Source organism: Podarcis erhardii (genome assembly GCF_964252035.2).
Source record: "Podarcis erhardii genome assembly, chromosome: 7".
Taxonomy (NCBI): Eukaryota; Metazoa; Chordata; class Lepidosauria; order Squamata; family Lacertidae; genus Podarcis; species Podarcis erhardii.
The window spans coordinates 20,736,867-20,754,796 of NC_138511.1; the positions used below are offsets into that span (position 1 = coordinate 20,736,867).

The 17,930-nt window shown below is 46.8% G+C and overlaps 1 protein-coding gene across 3 annotated transcripts in view; it reads left to right on the forward strand.

Annotated features, from left to right (window-relative positions):
• The window catches only part of TTLL10 (tubulin tyrosine ligase like 10), a 197,881-nt gene that overhangs the window by 98,852 nt on the left and 81,099 nt on the right, over positions 1-17,930 (forward strand). Inside the window, exon 1 of one of the 3 annotated variants that reach the window (XM_081870837.1) lies at positions 15,707-15,727. The exons of the other annotated variants lie outside the window; for them this stretch is intronic. Coding sequence (XP_081726963.1) covers positions 15,722-15,727 — 6 coding nt within the window. The 5' untranslated portion in view covers positions 15,707-15,721. Of the gene's footprint in view, positions 1-15,706; positions 15,728-17,930 lie in introns of those variants that run through there. 3 annotated transcript variants of the gene reach the window in all.

Below are 17,930 nucleotides of genomic sequence, written 5' to 3' on the forward strand. Positions count from 1 at the left end.
ACATAATGCCTGTGTTTATTTGTTCGCTGGGGTAAGGCGCTGAATGCCAGTGTTGCGATACATTGCAGTGTTCCCTAGGACAAGGAAATTCGGGCGTTTTATCCTGAAATGGAGATCAGGTGTGGCCAGCTCTAGTTGTAAATGGAAGGAACTGACTTTCACCGTCAGAGTCCTTTACTGAATATAGGAAGAGACCCAGTAGGTGAGGCTATAGACCCATCTACTCTATCATCCTGTTCTTACAGTAGCCAACCAGATGGCTGTGGGGAACCCACAAGTAGAAGATTTGGAACAAGGTGTCCATCAATATGCAAAGGCCACCCAACTCTATTTGTCTCTTCCTTCTGAATCAGGTGTGGCAGATGAGGTTCCAGAACTGTGTGTGTGGAGATAGCGATGTGCTGGATGCGAATCCAGAGAAGATGAAGGTATTGGAGATAGCTGGTTCCCAGATCTCAGTTGGCCTATGCTTGAGAGGGTTGTGCTCCCCTTGAAAGAACAACTGCGTAGTTTCGGAGTGCTCATTGATTTAGCACATAAGTACATAAGCAGAGATTGCTGGATCAGGCCAGTGGCCCCTCTAGTCCAGCATCCTGTTCTCACAGTGGCCAGTCGGATGCCTGTAGTAAAACCTCAAGCAGGACCTGAACCCAAGAGCTCTCTTTACAACAACTGCTATTCAGAAACAAACTTCTTCCAACTGTGGGTGCACAGCATAGCCATCATGGCTGGTAGCCATTGGTAGCCTTATCCTCTGTGAATTTCCCTTTTTAAAAAAGCCGTCCAAGTTTGTGGCCATCACAGCCTCCTGCAGAAGTGAGTTCCGTAGTTGACCTATGAGCCGTGTGAAGAAGCGCTTTCTTTTCTCTTTCCGGAATCTTCCGACGCTCTGTTTTCTTGGATGCCCACTGGCAAAGCAGGTGCCCACGAATTTGAGTGTCCAACGTCACCTTGGAGGGAGGCGACTGGAGGAAGCTTTGCTTGAAGCTGGCACAGGAAATGCAGCACGGCGGGGGTGGAATCTATTCAGCGAGGCCCTTTGTGTGCCTCTCTGTGAGTCAGTCCTCCCGCTAGTCATTAGTGGTGCAAAACAAGCTGAAGCTTGGAAAGGAAGGTGAAGGAGAAAGCAGCGGCGGGGGTGGGGAGGAAGGACTCCCCTGGCAGCGGAACGGTTGAGGCAGCTCTCTCGTTAATTCTCACCCCTCCTGGCACTCGGTGACAGTAAAAGGAAGGTTACATTCACAGAGTCACGCGATGGTCTAGAAGAGGAGCGAAGTGCGACCAGCGAACCTGCTGGTTACAGTTTCTTGCAGTTTCTCGCTATGGAGTTTGCCACATTTCCACATCAAGGCCCTCCATCCGCACAATAGCTTTAAAGCTCTACGATCCCGCTCTAAGCCGTCACGGCTTCCCCCAAAGAAATCTGGGAACTGTGGGCTGTGAGGGATACCCAGAGTTGTGAGGAGACCCCCGTTCCCCTTGCAGAGCTACAATTCCTGGAATAATAATAATAATAATAATAATAATAATTTATTTTTTATACCCCACCCATCTGGCTGGGTTTCCCCAGCCACTCTGGGCGGCTTCCAACAAAACACTAAAATACAATAACCTATTAAACATTAAAAGCTTCCCATTAAAAGTGGCTTAATCAATCCCTCTTCACAGGGAACTCTGGGAATTGTATCTCCAGGAGGGGAATATTGGGGGAGGGTTGTCTCCTCTCAACTCTCAGTTCCTTCAGTGAACTACATCTCCCAGAATTCTTTGGGGAAAGCCATAACATTTTAGTGCTTTAAATAGCTGGTGTAGTGGTTAGAACATCAGATTAGGGCCTGGCCAAAAAGCTCCCTTGGTCCATGTACAGAATCGACACAGTTCAAACTCCACACCATACTTTTACAGCACTTTCATTACCACTTCCTTTAAATGGTAATGGTGCTGAGAGTTGTTGGGAGACCCCTCAGAGAGCTAAAATTCCAAGTTCCCAAGGAAGAAGAATTGGTTGTTAAACTGTTCTGGGAATTGTAGTTCTGTGAGAGAAGTAGCAGTGACCCCTCAGATTTCAGTACCGTTTGCAAACCGCAGCTCTCTCATGATTCTTTGGGGGAAACCATGACACTTTAAAGTGGTATCATAGTGCTTTAAATGTTTGGTGTGAATGTGGCCTGATTTGTGAATTTTCTAAAAACCATCATGAAAATTCAGCGTTTTCATGAGAATTTCCCCCAATGTGCACATTTCTGCATGCAATTTTGTCTAATATACATGTTTTTGTAAAGCATATTTTCGCAATACAGTGGTACCTCAGGTTTAGAACTTAATTCATTCCGGAGGTCCATTCTTAACCTGAAACTGTTCTTAACCTGAAGCACCACTTTAGCTAATGGGGCCTCCTGCTGCTGCCGCGCCTTCGGAGCACGATTTCTGTTCTCATCCTGAGGTAAAGTTCTTAACCCGAGGTGCTATTTCTGGGTTAGCGGAGTCTGTAACCTGAAGCATATGTAACCTGAAGCGTATGTAACCCGAGGTACCACTGTATTTATATTTTCCATAATAGAATGCATTTTGTACGCTGTTTTCACTACTGTGCATTTTTTGCACACATTAATTAACCGAAGAACAGCACTCCAGAGTTTGGAAAAGTGCAGAATGGCTGCATTTCAGAAACAGTGAATTAAATAAATTCTGCTTTTAAAGGTGAACTGAACCGAACTTTTGCCCAATCCCTGAGTTCTCCTGCTTGCAGGTTTCCTACAGGCACCTGGTTTGCTACTGTGAGAACAGACCCCTAGACTAGATGGGCCTTTGCCTGATCCAGCTGGCTCGTCTTACGTTACCTGGCTTAAGCCAAGCAAGTTTGGGCCCCAGAAGTCAGACTTCATTGGGAGGCAATCCAGGATTCATACTTCATCCAACTGGAGATGCTGGGAGGAGGAGAGAGTTATAATGTGTAATAAAATAAAATGCTTCTGTGATGGAGGCAGCAGTAAAGGAGAAGGTCAGGGTTTAGTTCTAAGCCCTGATTTACCACCCAGTGCCATCTTCTGTTCTTGATTTGATGCTTGCGGATTTTGTTTCAGGCTCCATGTCTAGACCCGAATCTGGCAATAATGCAATGAGAGATGTAGGTCTGACTTTGATGAAGGTGGCTGACCTGGGTCTGGGCTGGGCCACAGAGGAACATAGGAGGTTTCCCTCCATCGGTCCAGAGTATTGTCTACTCTGATGGTCAGCAGTTCTCCGGGGTTTGGGGCAAGGCATCTTTCCTAGCCCTACCTGGAGATGCCATCGAGAATTGAAGCTGGGACTGCAAAGTACCGTATTTTTTGCTCTATAAGACTCACTTTTTCCCTCCTAAGAAGTAAGGGGAAATGTGTGTGCGTCCTATGGAGCGAATTCAAGCTGCGTAGCTATCCCAGAAGCCAGAACAGCAAGAGGGATTGCTGCTTTCACTGTGCAGCGATCCCTCTTGCTGTTCTGGCTTCTGAGATTCAGAGTATTTTTTTCTTGTTTTCCTCCTCCAAAAACTAGGTGCGTCTTGTGGTCTGGTGCGTCTTATAGGGCGAAAAATACGGTAGGTATTTTGCCACAGAGCTAGGATTTCCTTTCATTTCTCTCTGTGAAATCTTGTGGGGCTCAAAATAGCCAAGGAGGCTATTCTTCATGTCTCCACTAAGTTTCACCCTCCTTAAAATGTGTGCAGTGTAAGGGTAGGTGAATCTGTCCATGTCGGTTTCAGCATCTCATTCTTCCAGACGTCAGTTCAATTCTTTCTGCGTCAGTCTGTGAAATTTCCCCAAAAATGTTCATGAAAATTTCCCAGCATTTTATTGCAAATCGATCCTATTTTTTGGGGGGGGGGATTCCATCTCCCCTAATTTGTATATGTTATTTTCACTAATATATGCACATGCATTTCTGTACATATCGCTAAGCTGGAGAACTGCAGTGCAAAATTGGGAGAAGCGCAGATTTCAAAGGACAGCTGCATGTGGGTTCTCAGGTTGTTTTGTAAAGTGCAAACTAATTTGCAAATTAAGGGCAAGCTAATTGCTAAATGAATCCAATTTCTCACCCACTAGTAGCGGGCAGGTGTAGAGACACAGCTTGGCTCAAAGGGCAAAAGTCGTGCTTTGATGGCCGCCCTCTAAACCTGCTTTTAATACCACATTTGGAATATGGTGTACAGTTCTGATCGCCTCACCTAAAAAAAAAACAAAACAAAAAAAAAGGTGAATATTGGATGACTCAGGATGGATAAAAGAAAGTATTTCTTCAAGCAATGCATAGGTAAACTAAGGAACTAAGGTATGCCCCCCCCCCCCCGTGCTTGGATGGTTTTAAAAGACGATTAGACACATTCATGGAGGAGAAGGCAATCAATGGCTGCTAGCCATGATGGTTATGCTCTGCCTCTATGGTACAAGCCAGTCAAACTTCTGAATACCATTTGCTGGAAACCACAGGATGGGAAAGTGCTGTTGAGCTCAGCTCCTGCTTGCTGGTTCCCCTCAGGCATCTGTGGAGCCACTATGAGAATAAAATGCTGGACTAAAGGGTAAAGGGACCCCTGACCATTAGGTCCAGTCGTGGCCGACTCTGGGGTTGTGGTGCTCATCTCGCTTTATTGGCCAAGGGAGCCGGTGTACAGCTTCCAGGTCATGTAGCCAGCATGACTAAGCCGCTTCTGGTGAACCAGAGCAGTGCACGGAAACGCCGTTTACCTTTCCGCTGGAGCGGTACCTATTTATCTACTTGCAGTTTGACGTGCTTTTGAACTACTAGGTTGGCAGGAGCAGGGACCGAGGAACGGGAGCTCACCCCGTCGCGGGGATTTGAACCGCCGACCTTCTGATCGGCAAGTCCTAGGCTCTGTGGTTTAACCCACAGTGTCCCTTAAGATGCTGGACTAGATGGTCCTTAATAAATAGTATGCTACCCGCCCCCCCCCGCTTCTTCCGGAGGGAAGGCAGTATAATCTGTGCATGCTCAGAGGTACTATTTTTATTTGTACTTCACATCCTGCCGATGGGATGAGGGAATCAAATTACAAATGACAGCAGGTTCCTTGGGTGAACGTTAAAAAAAATAAAATAAGAACACTGTTCCAAACCCTTCCCATCTCCTGGCTCCCGTTGCTTCTTTTTTCCATTGCTCCCCCCCCCCCCGGCACCCCCAAATCTTTTGTAAGGTGGAAATGGAGAGCGGTGAGGGTTGATGGGGAGGAGATGATAGAACAAAGGAAGGAGGGGAGTGGGGTGGAAACCCAGCAATCCTAAGTGCCTATGTGAATGGTTTCTTTTTCATTGCTTCCGCATGGAGAGCCGATCGGAGCCTCGCCTCCCACGGCAGCTCCTCCGCCCTCGCAGGAGGTGTGGGTGGGAGGGAAAGCTGTCTCCCATCACCCATCTGGAACGTGAAAGCGGTTGCTGGGACCATAGGCGTGTACAGGAGATTAGCGGCGGAGAAGAACACCTGCTTCCACTTAAACGATCCTAGCTGGGAACAAAGGGCGAGAAAGCCTATCGCCCCCAAAGCTTGCCAGATCGGGTGGGAGCAGAGAAGAAGCTGGTTCTTGGCAAAAGCACCTTCCATTTAGGGGGAGGGACACCGGGCAGAAGGCGCCAAGGTGTTGTTGGATCACGGAGGAGGATGCGCTCCTCCCCACCCGGCCCGGCAACCCTTCACCCCACAACCTCCACCTCTTGGGCTTGTTCGCCCTGACTGGAGTAAAGGGCAGCGAGGCAGCAGGAGTGGCTCAATGTATAAATGCAAGGGTGGGGAGGATTAGATAGAGCCAGGTGGGTGTCTGTGCCAATAGGGAGTGTCTTCCAAAGGGCCTCTGAATCAGTTTTTCCCTTTTTTTGCTGCTTGGGACGTGGCCAACTGGAACAATGTAGACCTGCTCAGTTTTTTGGTTTGCTTGCTTGCTTGCTTGCTTGCTTGCTTGCTTGTTTGGAGGGGAATCCAGCCTCCTAATTTCGATGTTTCCAGGAATGTGAGCCTGCCACAGAAAGCAAGACCACAATGCACCTGACCCCCCACCCACCCCCACCCCACATGTCTCTTCCTTCCTGTCTCTCTTCCCGCCACAGCGAGCTGGTAAAACGGTTGCACTCCCTTAAATCATTGTACAGTGGTACCTCGGGTTAAGAACTTAATTTGTTCTGGAGGTCTGTTCTTAACCTGAAACTGTTCTTAACCTGAAGCACCACTTTAGCTAATGGGGCCTCTTGCGCCGCCAGAGCACGATTTCTGTTCTCATCCTGAAGCAAAGTTCTTAACCTGAGGTAATATTTCTGGCTTAGTGGATTCTGTAACCTGAAGCATCTGTAACCCGAGGTACCACTGTACAGTCATACCTCGGCTTACAGATGCTTCGGGTTGTGCACCGCGCCAAATCCGGAAGTACCGGAATGGGTTACTTCCAGGTTTTGTCGCTTGCTCATGCGCAGAAACACTAAATCGCACTTTGCGCATGCACAGAAACGCTGAATTGCGACCCACGCGTGTGCAGACGCGGCGCTGCGGGTTGCGAACATGCCTCCCGCATGGATCATGTTCGCAACCCGAGTGTCCACTGTATATTTTTTCTTATTTGGAACAAAATAATGCACACTGCTAGTCCCCATGGCTGTAAGGAGGCAGACTTCAATAATCTCCTTTGTAAATGAGGGCAAATCTTCCAATCTGCTTTCTCCACCTTCCTGAGTCTTTGTTTCGGGCCATTCTAATTGCTCATAACAAAGAATGGGCTAATGGCTCCATTGATTAATCTCATAGAATCTTAGAGTTGGAAGGGACTCCAAGGGTCATCTAGTCCAACCCCCGGCAGTGCAGGAATCTCAGCTAAAGCATCCATGGCAGATGGCCATCCAACCTCTGCTTGAAAACCTCCAAGGGAGGAGAGTCCACCACCTCTCGTGGGAGTCTCTTCCACTGCCGAACAGCTATTATTGTCAGAAAGTTTTTCCGAATGTTTAGTTGGAATAACTGTTAAATGCCAACTTTGACAAAGGTTTGGGAGTGCTTGGAGTCATGGGTGTTGATACATGATGCTGCGTGGAACACGGGCTTTTAGCTGCCTGATCCTTTACAGACACTGCAATGCCCAAGGCCCCTCCCTTCCCCTCCTTGACCCTCCCCCTCCCGCCTCTCTTCCCCAGCTCGCTTCACATGCCAAGACACCATTCACTGCCTTTTTGGCTTCAGGTACTGTAAGGGCAGGTGGGGCCCTGAGCTGAACTTTGCTCCCATGAAAAGCAAGCAGGAGCTCTGAAATGCCTTAATGCCCCTTTTAAGCCTGCAGTGATTTTCACCTCCTTCCATCAGCTATCTCCTGGTCTCAGACGTCTTTCTGCTAAAGAACTTCACCCAGGTAGCACAGCCAGAAAACAGCAACGCTTCCAATTTCTTCTCGGTTTGGAATTCTGAGTTAAACCAGTGGAACCCCCACTGAAATAAGCAAAATGCTTCTGCTCAGGGTTTCAGCCAGCCAGTTAGCGGTGCCCTTTTCCAGGTACTCCATTTCATTTGAATCCCACCAGGTTTTCCATCCTCCCCACCCTGCCCCGATTCCAAACAAAATTTCCAGCATTGTTGGGATAGTTGGGGTGGGAGTCGCATCCCCTTTAGGACTGTTTCCTTACATTTTCTTTTCTGCTAATACCTCCCTCTTGTGTGTGGGTGGTGCCATCTTGACTACGAAAGGATCCACTCTCCAGGAATTTGTTCCCGCAAGGTGTACTGGGGGCCACTGACTTGGATGCATTTAAAAGAGGCTTGGACACATTCATGGAGGAGAAGGCTATCATTGGGTGCCAGCCATGATGGCTGTGCTCTGTCTCAACAGCTGGAGTCAGAATACATCTGAACACCAGTTGCTGGGAATTGCATCTGGGTTGCAATTCCCTGTTGCACTCAGGTCTTTCCCATGAAATTCATCCAGGGAAAGTAACTATCTTTGCCTCTGCTGCTATTCACCCTACTTTGTATTTGTAGGACTAGGTCATATGAGCCTGGCAAGGTTGGACTGAATCTTGTCTTAAGGCAGAGCCTCTGTGTCCCTATTTTCCAGGGACAGTCTCAGATTTACAGAAGCCATCCCAGTTTCTTATCTGATCCCAGAATGTCCCGCTTTTCCTTAGGACGTCCTTATTTCCATCGGATAAATGTTGGAGGGTGCGGAGTTATGCAACCCCTAAGCCAATGCTGTAAGTAACTAAACAACCTTTAGGAGACATCTGAAGACATCCCTATATAGGGAAGCTTCTTAATGTTTTTATATATGCTTGAAGTCACCCCAAGTGGCTGGGGCAACCCAGTTAGATGGGTGGGGTATAAATAAATAAAACAATATTATTATGGAATACCACGTCCCTATTTTCATCAGAGAAATGTTGGAGGGTATGTTAAAAGTTTTAGTTCTCCACTTCTAGCCTAGCTTAGGAGACAGGCAGGGATGGAGATGAGGTGAGAGATGGCCTGGCCTGGTGGCACCTTGAACTTCCTGATTTAAGTAATAAAACTGCATTATACTGAGAGTGTTTGTGAATGAATTGACTTATTGACATACAGATCAGAGCAGGGGCAGTTCTGTGGCATTGTGGGTAATATAAAGGGGGGGGCTCGCAGCCATCTGTCACGTGGGCCTGAGCCCGAGGATGCCAATTTAGCCTGCTTCCCCTTGCCAACTCTTGGTATTGCCTAGTCACTTGCTTCTCCCTCTGGGCCCAATCTGCACCACCTCGCGGGTGTGGAGGGGAGGCGACTGCTTAATCTTGAAGAGAGCAGTGCACTTCTTCACACACAGCATAGTTAAACTATGGAACTCATTGCCACAGGAGGCAGTGGTAGCCACTGACTTGAATGGCTTTGAAGGCAGATTAGACAAATGCATGGAGAAGGAAGCTATCTGTGGCTATTACCCATGATGGCTGTGCTCTGCCTCCACGGTCAGAGACAGTAATGCTTCTGAAAACCACTTCCTGGGAATCACAAATTGTGAGATAGTGCTGCTGCGTTCTGGGTCTGCTTGTGGGATTCCACAGAGGCATCTGGGAGAGCCAATGTGGTGTAGTGGTTAAGAGCGATAGACTTGTAATCTGGGGGACCAGGTTCGGGTCTCCGCTCCTCCACATGCAGCTGCTGGGTGACCTTGGGCCAGTCAGACTTCTCTGAAGTCTCTCAGCCCCACTCACCTCACAGAGGGTTAGTTGTAGGGGAGGAAGGGAAAGGAGAATGTTAGCCGCTTTGAGACTCCTTCGGGTAGTGATAAAGCGGGATATCAAATCCAAACTCTTCTTCCTGTGAGAACTGCATCCTGTGAGAACAGGATGCTGGACACGAGATGAATCATTGGCCTGATCTAACAGGCTCTTCTCATGTATGTTCTTAGCGATAGAAAGAAGGAGCAGAAGCCTAGCAGGCTCCAGATACCAGAATTGGGTCCTCCCCAGGGCTGTGCACCTTCAACAGGTGACTAGGAATGCTGGTATGCCGTTGATGAGTGAAAAGCCCATCAGGGCAAGCCCCTGCCCCACTCCTTTGGGTGATGCCCAAGATCTGCCACTGCATGCACAAAGAGGCGTGGCTTTCAGCAACACAGCAGCCTTGTCAGGAGGTGAGATCTGCAGAGGTCACCGAGCCCCAAGGTTGTTCTCATCAGACAAAAGCAAAGGTGTTTACTGCTGTCATTACTACAAGGGACCGAAGGGAACTTCAAAGGGGCTCATGCAAGAAGAAGGAGAGGGGGAATCAGATCGTCATGATAAACACAGTGACACATTTCATCCAACGTTAAAAATGCTGTATGTTGTTGTTGTGAAACATACTCTGGAACCTGTCAGCTGTTTGAAGTTCCTTTCTTCTTTTTTGCTCCACAATATTTTATTTATTTTAATTTCTAGCTCATCCCCTCAAAGACACCGTTGGCTAGTAACCAGTTCATGGCTTAGTGGTGGCTTGAGGAACCAGGTGCCCTCTAGCTGCTGTAGAACTCCAACTCCCATCAGCCCCTGCCAGAGTGGCCAATTGCCAAGGCTGATGGGAGTTGTATCCCTGTGATGTCTGGAGGGCCAGCAGCGTTGCTGTCCCTTGGAGTAGTGTCCCTATTCAGTAAATTGATTTAAATTGGCTTTCTTCCCTCAACCTTCTTCAATTTTGTCCTGCCTTCAAGCGATCCCAAAGCTAAAACTCTGAAATGTCAAGGCCAGACCTTGAGACCCACCAACTTGACGCTGCCAGTGCCAGATTAAACCCTGCAGAACCCCTAAGGCTGTCAAACTTGCAAATTATCTTGAAGCTTCTTGCAAATTATCTTGAAGCTTCTTCTTGGCTTGATTGTAATTTTCTTTCAAGATCAAATCAATATTATTTTGATTCATTGTCGAAGGGCCCCTAAAAGGCATGGGGCCCATAGGCCGGTGTCTGCTCTGCCTCTTTGGTAATCCAGCACTGCTTGCTGCGTTCTTTCCCCAAGAATCTCCACAGCTCAACATTGTCCTCTGAGTTCTCCTGCAGAAGACAAATTGCTCCATTCAGCATGCAAAAGCTTTCAAACTCTCGGTGCCTGCGTTCAATTTGCTGGGCTGTGTCTTCTGGGGATTTTCCAGGTGCTTCTTCCAATTAGCATGATAATTGGTCATTTCATTAAACAACATCATCCATGAGAAGCTAGGGACCGAACTCCCTTAAAAACAAGGAGAAAGGAGAAAACCTGCAAGGTTGCATTTCACTCCTTTATTTTGTATTTGTTTGAGCAGAGTATATTGTAGTTACGGATGGGCAAATCTGTTAGTTTCAGTTCCTCCCCATTTTTCAAGTCTTAAGCTCCATTCTCCCCATTTCCACACCAGTTTGTGATTACTTTATTATTATAAAAAGTCTTTGTGAAAATTCACCAACATTTTAGTGTGAATTCTCCTAACCTACACAACTTTGTATGCAGTTCTGCTTCATATAGACATTTTTACAAAGCAAGTTACCCAAATATAACACACTTTGTACATTATGTACACAAATGTATGCATTTTATGCACACCTTATGCAACTTTGTATGCACTACTTTGTGAGAGAACTTGCACTGCAAAATTCGGATAAGTTCTGCTTCAGAAAGTTCAAATGATGTAGATTCGCCTTAAACATGAATGTAATAGAGTTCACTTCCTGAATCGTAGCATTAAATGTACAGGACAGCTGAAGCAAAAGTTTTAAATCTACCATCCTATTCCCCACTAGGAATAGATCAATCTGTCAATTTCAATTTCTTTCAGTTTCTCATTTCCCGCCCCCAACCTGAAGTTCAGCTCACCCCATTTCAGGTTGTGATCATTATTTTTTTACAAGGTCCTCATGAAAATTTGTTGTTGTTTTTTTAAAAAAAAGGCTATTTGCCCTATATACATATATTTTGCAAACTATTTCCCCTAACCCCATGTATTTTTGAAAGTTATCTTCACTACTATTTTGCCTTTGTGCACACTTTTTGCTAATAAAATAAGGCCATAGCTTTCATTGATGACACACATCCCCCCCCAATAGATTAAAATTCACTCATACACAAAAAAAAGATTGATTCTTAAAAGATCTGAGGAGTCTGAGGCAGTTCACTTAGAGGTACCTCTGTGTCTCTGCAGGAGTCCCTGTTCTGAGCACGGCTCCTGATTTCAATGCACTGAGCCCAGAACTGCAACTCATGTAGGGACATACTGGGCATCCCCCTCTAAGGTTTGCTCTGCTTCTGTACTGGGAGTAACCAGATCAGGCTTGATTAAAGGTGGGGCAGACTAACTCACCCTGATGGGAGACTAAATGGAAGGAAACACACCGAGGACAGTAGATTAGGCAGAGACAGAACAGGCACACTTTTCTGTAAATGAGCCACAGTTGAGTGGTAGAGCACTGCTACAGAACCCCGAGTGTGTCTCAGAAGATTTGAGCGTGCTCAATTCATGTAGACTCCTCCCCCTCCAGTGTGCATAAGCATTGGGAAGGACCCTAGATCTGTGAACAGAGCACAGACTTTGACCCTCTGTGTGGATACTTTGCAATCACGACGTTTATTAAGTTCTCACAGAGTAGCCACATGCCCCATTATATAGTTAGGGGCCAATGCACCACTATAATCAGGTATGATCTGTAGCACTCAATGAAGTGTTTGCAGGGGCTCCTCCAGAGGCACTATGCCTCTGAATACCAGTTCCTGTGAATTACAGGTGGGCAGAGTGCTGTTGTCCTCAGGTCTTTCTTTCGGACTTCATCAAGCTGCGAAAATAGGATGTTGGACTGGATGAGCCATTGGCATGATCCAGCAGGCATATCTTATTTCCTTAAGCCCTTTCTATTGTACAATTATGGGGCTGTATTGAATGCTAATCCTGCTCAGAGCAGGCCCGTTGTTGTTGTTGTTGTTGTTGTTGTTGTTGTTGTTGTTGTTGTTGTTGTTATATTCTGCCTTTTCCCCAGAATGCAATTCAAGGTGGCTTGCACAAAACGACACTGATAAAAATATTTGAGGTGAATTTTTCAACAGTGGGGGCATATTTTCTTCTGAAAAAGGACTGCTGGGCACAACCATTGGCGCTATCCACTATCACTTGGATGTGCAGGAAAAGGGCAAAGTTATGATCCCACTCCCCTCTGCGCCAGCAGAAAAGATGCTTTGGTAGAATCTTGGGCTTTTTTTCAGCTGGAACCCGACAGAACTCAGTTCTGACACCTCTCATGTGGGCACCTTTACTATTACAGTGGTACCTCGGGTTACATACACTTCAGGTTACATACGCTTCAGGTTACAGACTCCGCTAACCCAGAATAGTACCTTGGGTTAAGAACTTTGCTTCAGGATGAGAACAGAAATTGTGTGGCACGGCAGCAGCAGGAGGCCCCCATTAGCTAAAGTGGTGCTTCAGGTTAAGAACAGTTTCAGGTTAAGAACGGACCTCCAGAACGAATTAAGTACTTAACACAAGGTACCACTGTGTAAGAGAACAAGGGAGATGTTAATAGTGAGTTCTGGCACCTATTTTTCTAGAAAAATAGCACTGGTGCCTTGAGCCTTCACATTTCTCTCGCAAGGCCTTCCTTGCTGTGCACGCTGCAGGAGAGAAGGGGTTAAAGAGCCCTTTGTTGCCAGGAGACAATATCCAGGTGACATCATAGGACATGGGGTTCTGCCAGCACCTCCCTTGCTGTTCAGGTTGTAGAAGTTGGCCTTAAAGAACCCATTTACTTTGGGCGAAAAGTGGTTTTACATTTTTTAAAAAATATAATAGAAATTAACAGCCCTTTGCCTATGTCTCAGAGCATCCCAGGTTCCAAAATAGGCCAAAGGACTCTGTCTTGCTGTTCACACTGCAGGAAAAGAACTTAAGAAACCCATTGCTTGTGTCCCAGTTTGGGAGAAACTGGCTGAAACTGGATAACAGTGTTTATGAGCTTTGGGTTTAGGAGTTATGTTGTTGGCTAGATGGGGGTTGGGGTGTTGGATTTGCCTACAGTGGGGGCTTGTGCCTATTGAGATTGGTAGGGCAGGAACCCAAGTGCAAGCAAAGCCAGAGCAAATGATAGATAGCGGTAGAGATGATGACATGTGGAGTCAACTTATTATAATCTTTCCCCCATGCTCCTCCTCAATGAGTTCTACAAGGGCAAAACTGAGACTAAGGAGAAGGAAGATTACAACCAAGACCTCCCCCTCGACTGGTTGTTAAATAGGAGGGCAGGAAGTCTGGGCTGGCTGAGGGCAGGCTAAGGTTGGTGGGGCAGTGCCCCATTGGCATGAAGACACACACCTCCAGTTGCCCAACCCTATTGTATTGTAGAGAACCGCCTCTTCCTTGTGACACTTGGGAAATTCTCTCAAGGCCTACCCCCAGTTCCCAAATTTGTGTAGGTTCTTGTCAAGAGTACTAGATGGGGGGGGGGATCTTGGCTCATCCAACAAGGCATTCCTTCAGCTCTTAAGCAAGGGCATATATCCAGAATAACTTCACATATTTTAGTTTGGACAGCCCATAGCTCAGTAGTAGAGCACATTGCTTTGCGTATGGAAGGATCCAGATTCAATCCTCAGCATCTCCATTAGGGCTAGAAAGAGACCTCCGGCTGGAGCCCTAGTAAGTGTCCAGGACCAGCCCAAGATATCTTGCTGCCTGAGGCAAAGGACAAAAATGGCGCCTCCCTCCTCATTGGATGTACAGAACCCAGATTGGACTGGTAGATTAATCCAACATCAACGCTGGTGATGTACAGACTCTCATTTTGTATATTTAGAAGACAACGGTGGACCATAGGGATTCTAATGACTGTCAGTAGCGAACAGGAACCTTTTGCCACCCTTTGGGCTATATATCCGGATTTTTCTGGACATTACTGGGATTTCAAATGTGGAATTGACATCTGGGGAAATTTTCTGAAAGACAGCGCTTTGTCCTGGATCTTAGGCAAGTCAATCGAAAAATTGCGTTTTTGTAAAAAAAGCTCAATGTCAGGGTTTTTATTGTAAAAGTTCAGCAACTTTTGGAGTGTCTCGGTTTTTACTTTTTGAAATATGGCAACCCTAGGCACATTCTTTTCTGGGGGCCACATGCCAGGGGTGGGCAGAGCCCGAGGCAAAAGCAGGCAAAGGCACATATGTAAATGTTTAGCTTCGTACAGTTGGCTCGTTTCTACACACGCTCACACACTTCTCTCCATCCTGGCAACCATGAGGCATGATCAGAATTTAAGGACACATTCCAGCCAGGATCCGTGGACCAGGTGGAGAGGCCTGGAGGGCCACGTCTGGCCTCTGGGCTGAGGTTCCCCATTTCTGATGCACATCATGGAAGGGTGGAGTTTATCAACCCACACCTGCAAGAAACCTGCAACCTTGGATGACTCTGACTGAACGCTACAGAAAGTGACTTCCTTATTTGAAACCTTCCCCTCCTTCCCTGGCTTATGGCAGTCGTGGCAGCTTGGAGGGGGAGACTAACTGAACTTCTTTTGCCACAAGGTTATACACCCTGCTGGTGGCGGGGACCCCTTTCCAACCAGTTAGCCTACATTTCTTAAATAAAACAACAGATATGAAGGTTGAGGGAAAATGGGAGCAACGGGCCATGCTAGGTTGGTAGGTAGGTAGATAGATACAGTATGCATATGTCACACATCAACTTAACTTCCTCCCCCCCCCCCCCGATATTTGAAAAGATCCTTTGGAGGTGGGGAGGCTCCGAAAGCCTATTGTGTGGGGTCCGTGGCTACATCACGCCTGACGGTTCCTCGCCTGGCCTATCCCAAGATGGCAGGACACACCTGTTCATGGCTAGAGGCAAGGAGATTGGTCGGGAGCAAAGAATGCACCTGCTCAGGGAGGGGTCGAGGAAGTACATGTAAGCTGAGCCGTTAGACATTCTCCGTCTCTCCTGTATTCCAGCTTAAACAAGTAAGATGCTTGAGGCTTCCATGATGGCCGGGCAACATCGCGGCTCCCCCTTCCTTTTAAAAAACTTTAAATTTTATTTTAAGGATTTTCTTTTCTTTTTGGTAGCGTAGATATAGCAAAGCTGTTCCGATTCCTTGCGTGCTTTCTGCAGCACCACCCCCCAAACTCCCAGCCGTGTCTACGTCCTGCGAAACTCCTTGCCGAGAAATCCTGAGAAATTGCTGAGACGTGGGAAGAGCCGACTCTCCAAAGTCACTCACAAGAGGCCTGCTGTGACTTGCTTTTTCAATGCATGTATTTATTGATTTACGATCCTTGGCGGTCTTGGGTTGGGAAAAGGTTACCTGGCACCTTGTGCCAAAGTCGTTGTAATGGCTTTGCGGTCCTCGTATGCTGTAGGTTGAAAAATTCCCGCTGTGGATGTGCACTAAACGGGAGTTTAATGGTGGTGGTTGAGCTGCAGTTAAGTCGTCTTGCTTAGGTGTGCTCCCCCCCCCTCCAGCTTTTGTCTCTTTTCTTTCTCCAGGTAGACTGAAGGAAGTTTTGTTTAAAAAAAAAGAAAAAAGAAGTATCAGGTTTTGTCTGCTTTGAGATGGAAGGTGAGGGGGGTGGGGATGGCTGAAACCTCGCAAATCCAAACGTTCACCTCACAACTGGCCAAACCAGTTGGGGCAGGTAGCAGCAAAGTTGCAAGGCATTCAATAGGAGGCAGCCAATGGGGGGAAACCTTAGTCTCTCGTGCCCTGATCTTGACAAAGGAGGCAGATTTGGGATCGGTGGTGATGACTGAATCACGGCAGTTAGGCGAGGGGGGTGGAAAGCACTTGGTGGACCAAGAGATGAAGAGCGATCCAAGCAGCCCATGGTTTGTATCTCTCACTGAATCCTAAATGTCTTTCTACTCCTTGTTGGCGAGCTGTGCCTTGCTTAATTCTTTCCCATCTTTATCCCTTCCCCACTGCTAAAAGATAAATAAATGGTTGTGACCCTGTTTAACAAGGACAGGGAGCAGTTTAAGCGCAGGTGGGGTAACAGATATTTAAAAGCACATACATTGGAAAGCAGTAATTTCTGTTCTCTTAATGCTAAAATGGTAAATAATGGTGTGATGTGTAAGTGGTAAAGAGGATGGGATTTGATTCTTGGATTAAGGTTTTGGCAATTCACTAGAGGATGCAGAGATCTCGATTCTGTCCAGAGTGTTTGCAGTTTGGCTTAAAGGAGCCATTTTGAGTTGGTCTCCTCGTTCTTTCCTCTCCGCTGCCTCCTATAACCGCTGCAGGTCTATCCCTGTGTTATAAGAGAGCCTCTTTGCTTCCTCATAATCTTTCTCCCAGTTCTCTCACCAGAGCTCCGCTTCTATGCCTAACCTGTCTCTACTTGCTGCTTTGAGTTGGGCACTGAGAAAGAAAGAGACACCAGATTCTCTTTCAGAGGGGGGAATAACTCCTTAGATCTGAAGCCCTCTGTGCCAGTCGGTGTGGAGGGATGTTGAGTGGATGATCAAAAAGGAGGAAAATGATTGAAAGAATGGCTTTCAAAGAAAAGAAACCCTTGACTCTTTGTCAACTTTTCCTTTGGCCTGTTGGGCTGCTGATGCTTGTGTGTGTGTGTGTGTGTGTGTGTGTGCTGTTGACACAGTAAACCGGGTGAGAGTTTTAAGACGTGTATGTGTGTGTGTTTTGTAAGCACGCAAAAATGGTTCTCGTCATCCGTTGTTGGCTCCAAAAGCAGGAAAAGGCAGTTGGGCGTTGTGGACTTTAGGGGAGTTGACGCAGAGCGCTCTGTTCGGCTTTCACTTCTTGGAAAAGGTTCTGGAAGGTTCCTCTGTGTCCACCTTCACCAACCCGGTGCCCTCCAGAAGTTTGGGAATCCAAAACATCTGGAGAGCACTGGGTTGGCAACGACTGCTTTGTGTGTTCTTCCAAAGCAGGGGGTGGGGGTGGCCACACAAGACAAGAAATGGTTTTGATTTGCTTGGTGTTCTTTGCTTTTTTTCCTTTTTCCTTTTTCGAAAGGTCTCCTGAAACCAATCTTGATTTCAATACTATCCAATCTCATTACATTTCAACACAGAAGCCAGGAGAAAATGATTACAGAAAAAGAAGGGATCTGTCAGCAGGGCTAACTTCTTTTATATTTACCTCCATCAAAGCCCGTTAATTAGATTTCATCCCTCTCCACATAGCCCTTCTCCAATATAAACCTGCTTCTAAAGCTGCAATTCTTCAGACAGTTACTAGGGAGTAAGTCTAGGGATTTACTAGGGATTTACTCCTGAGTAAGGAAGCTTAGACTTGTACTGCATGGCTAGTACCGATATTTAATGGGGCCATTATCCTGTTGTGCCTGCATAAGCCTTACAAAGTTTATAGGATTGCTCCAGGCTGATATCTCACTGAACTCAAGGTCAAAACTCCTACCTGGGTTTGAATGGATAATAATAAAACTTAGCAGGATTGTAGCATTCTTGAACGTTTCAGGCGTTCCACACGTA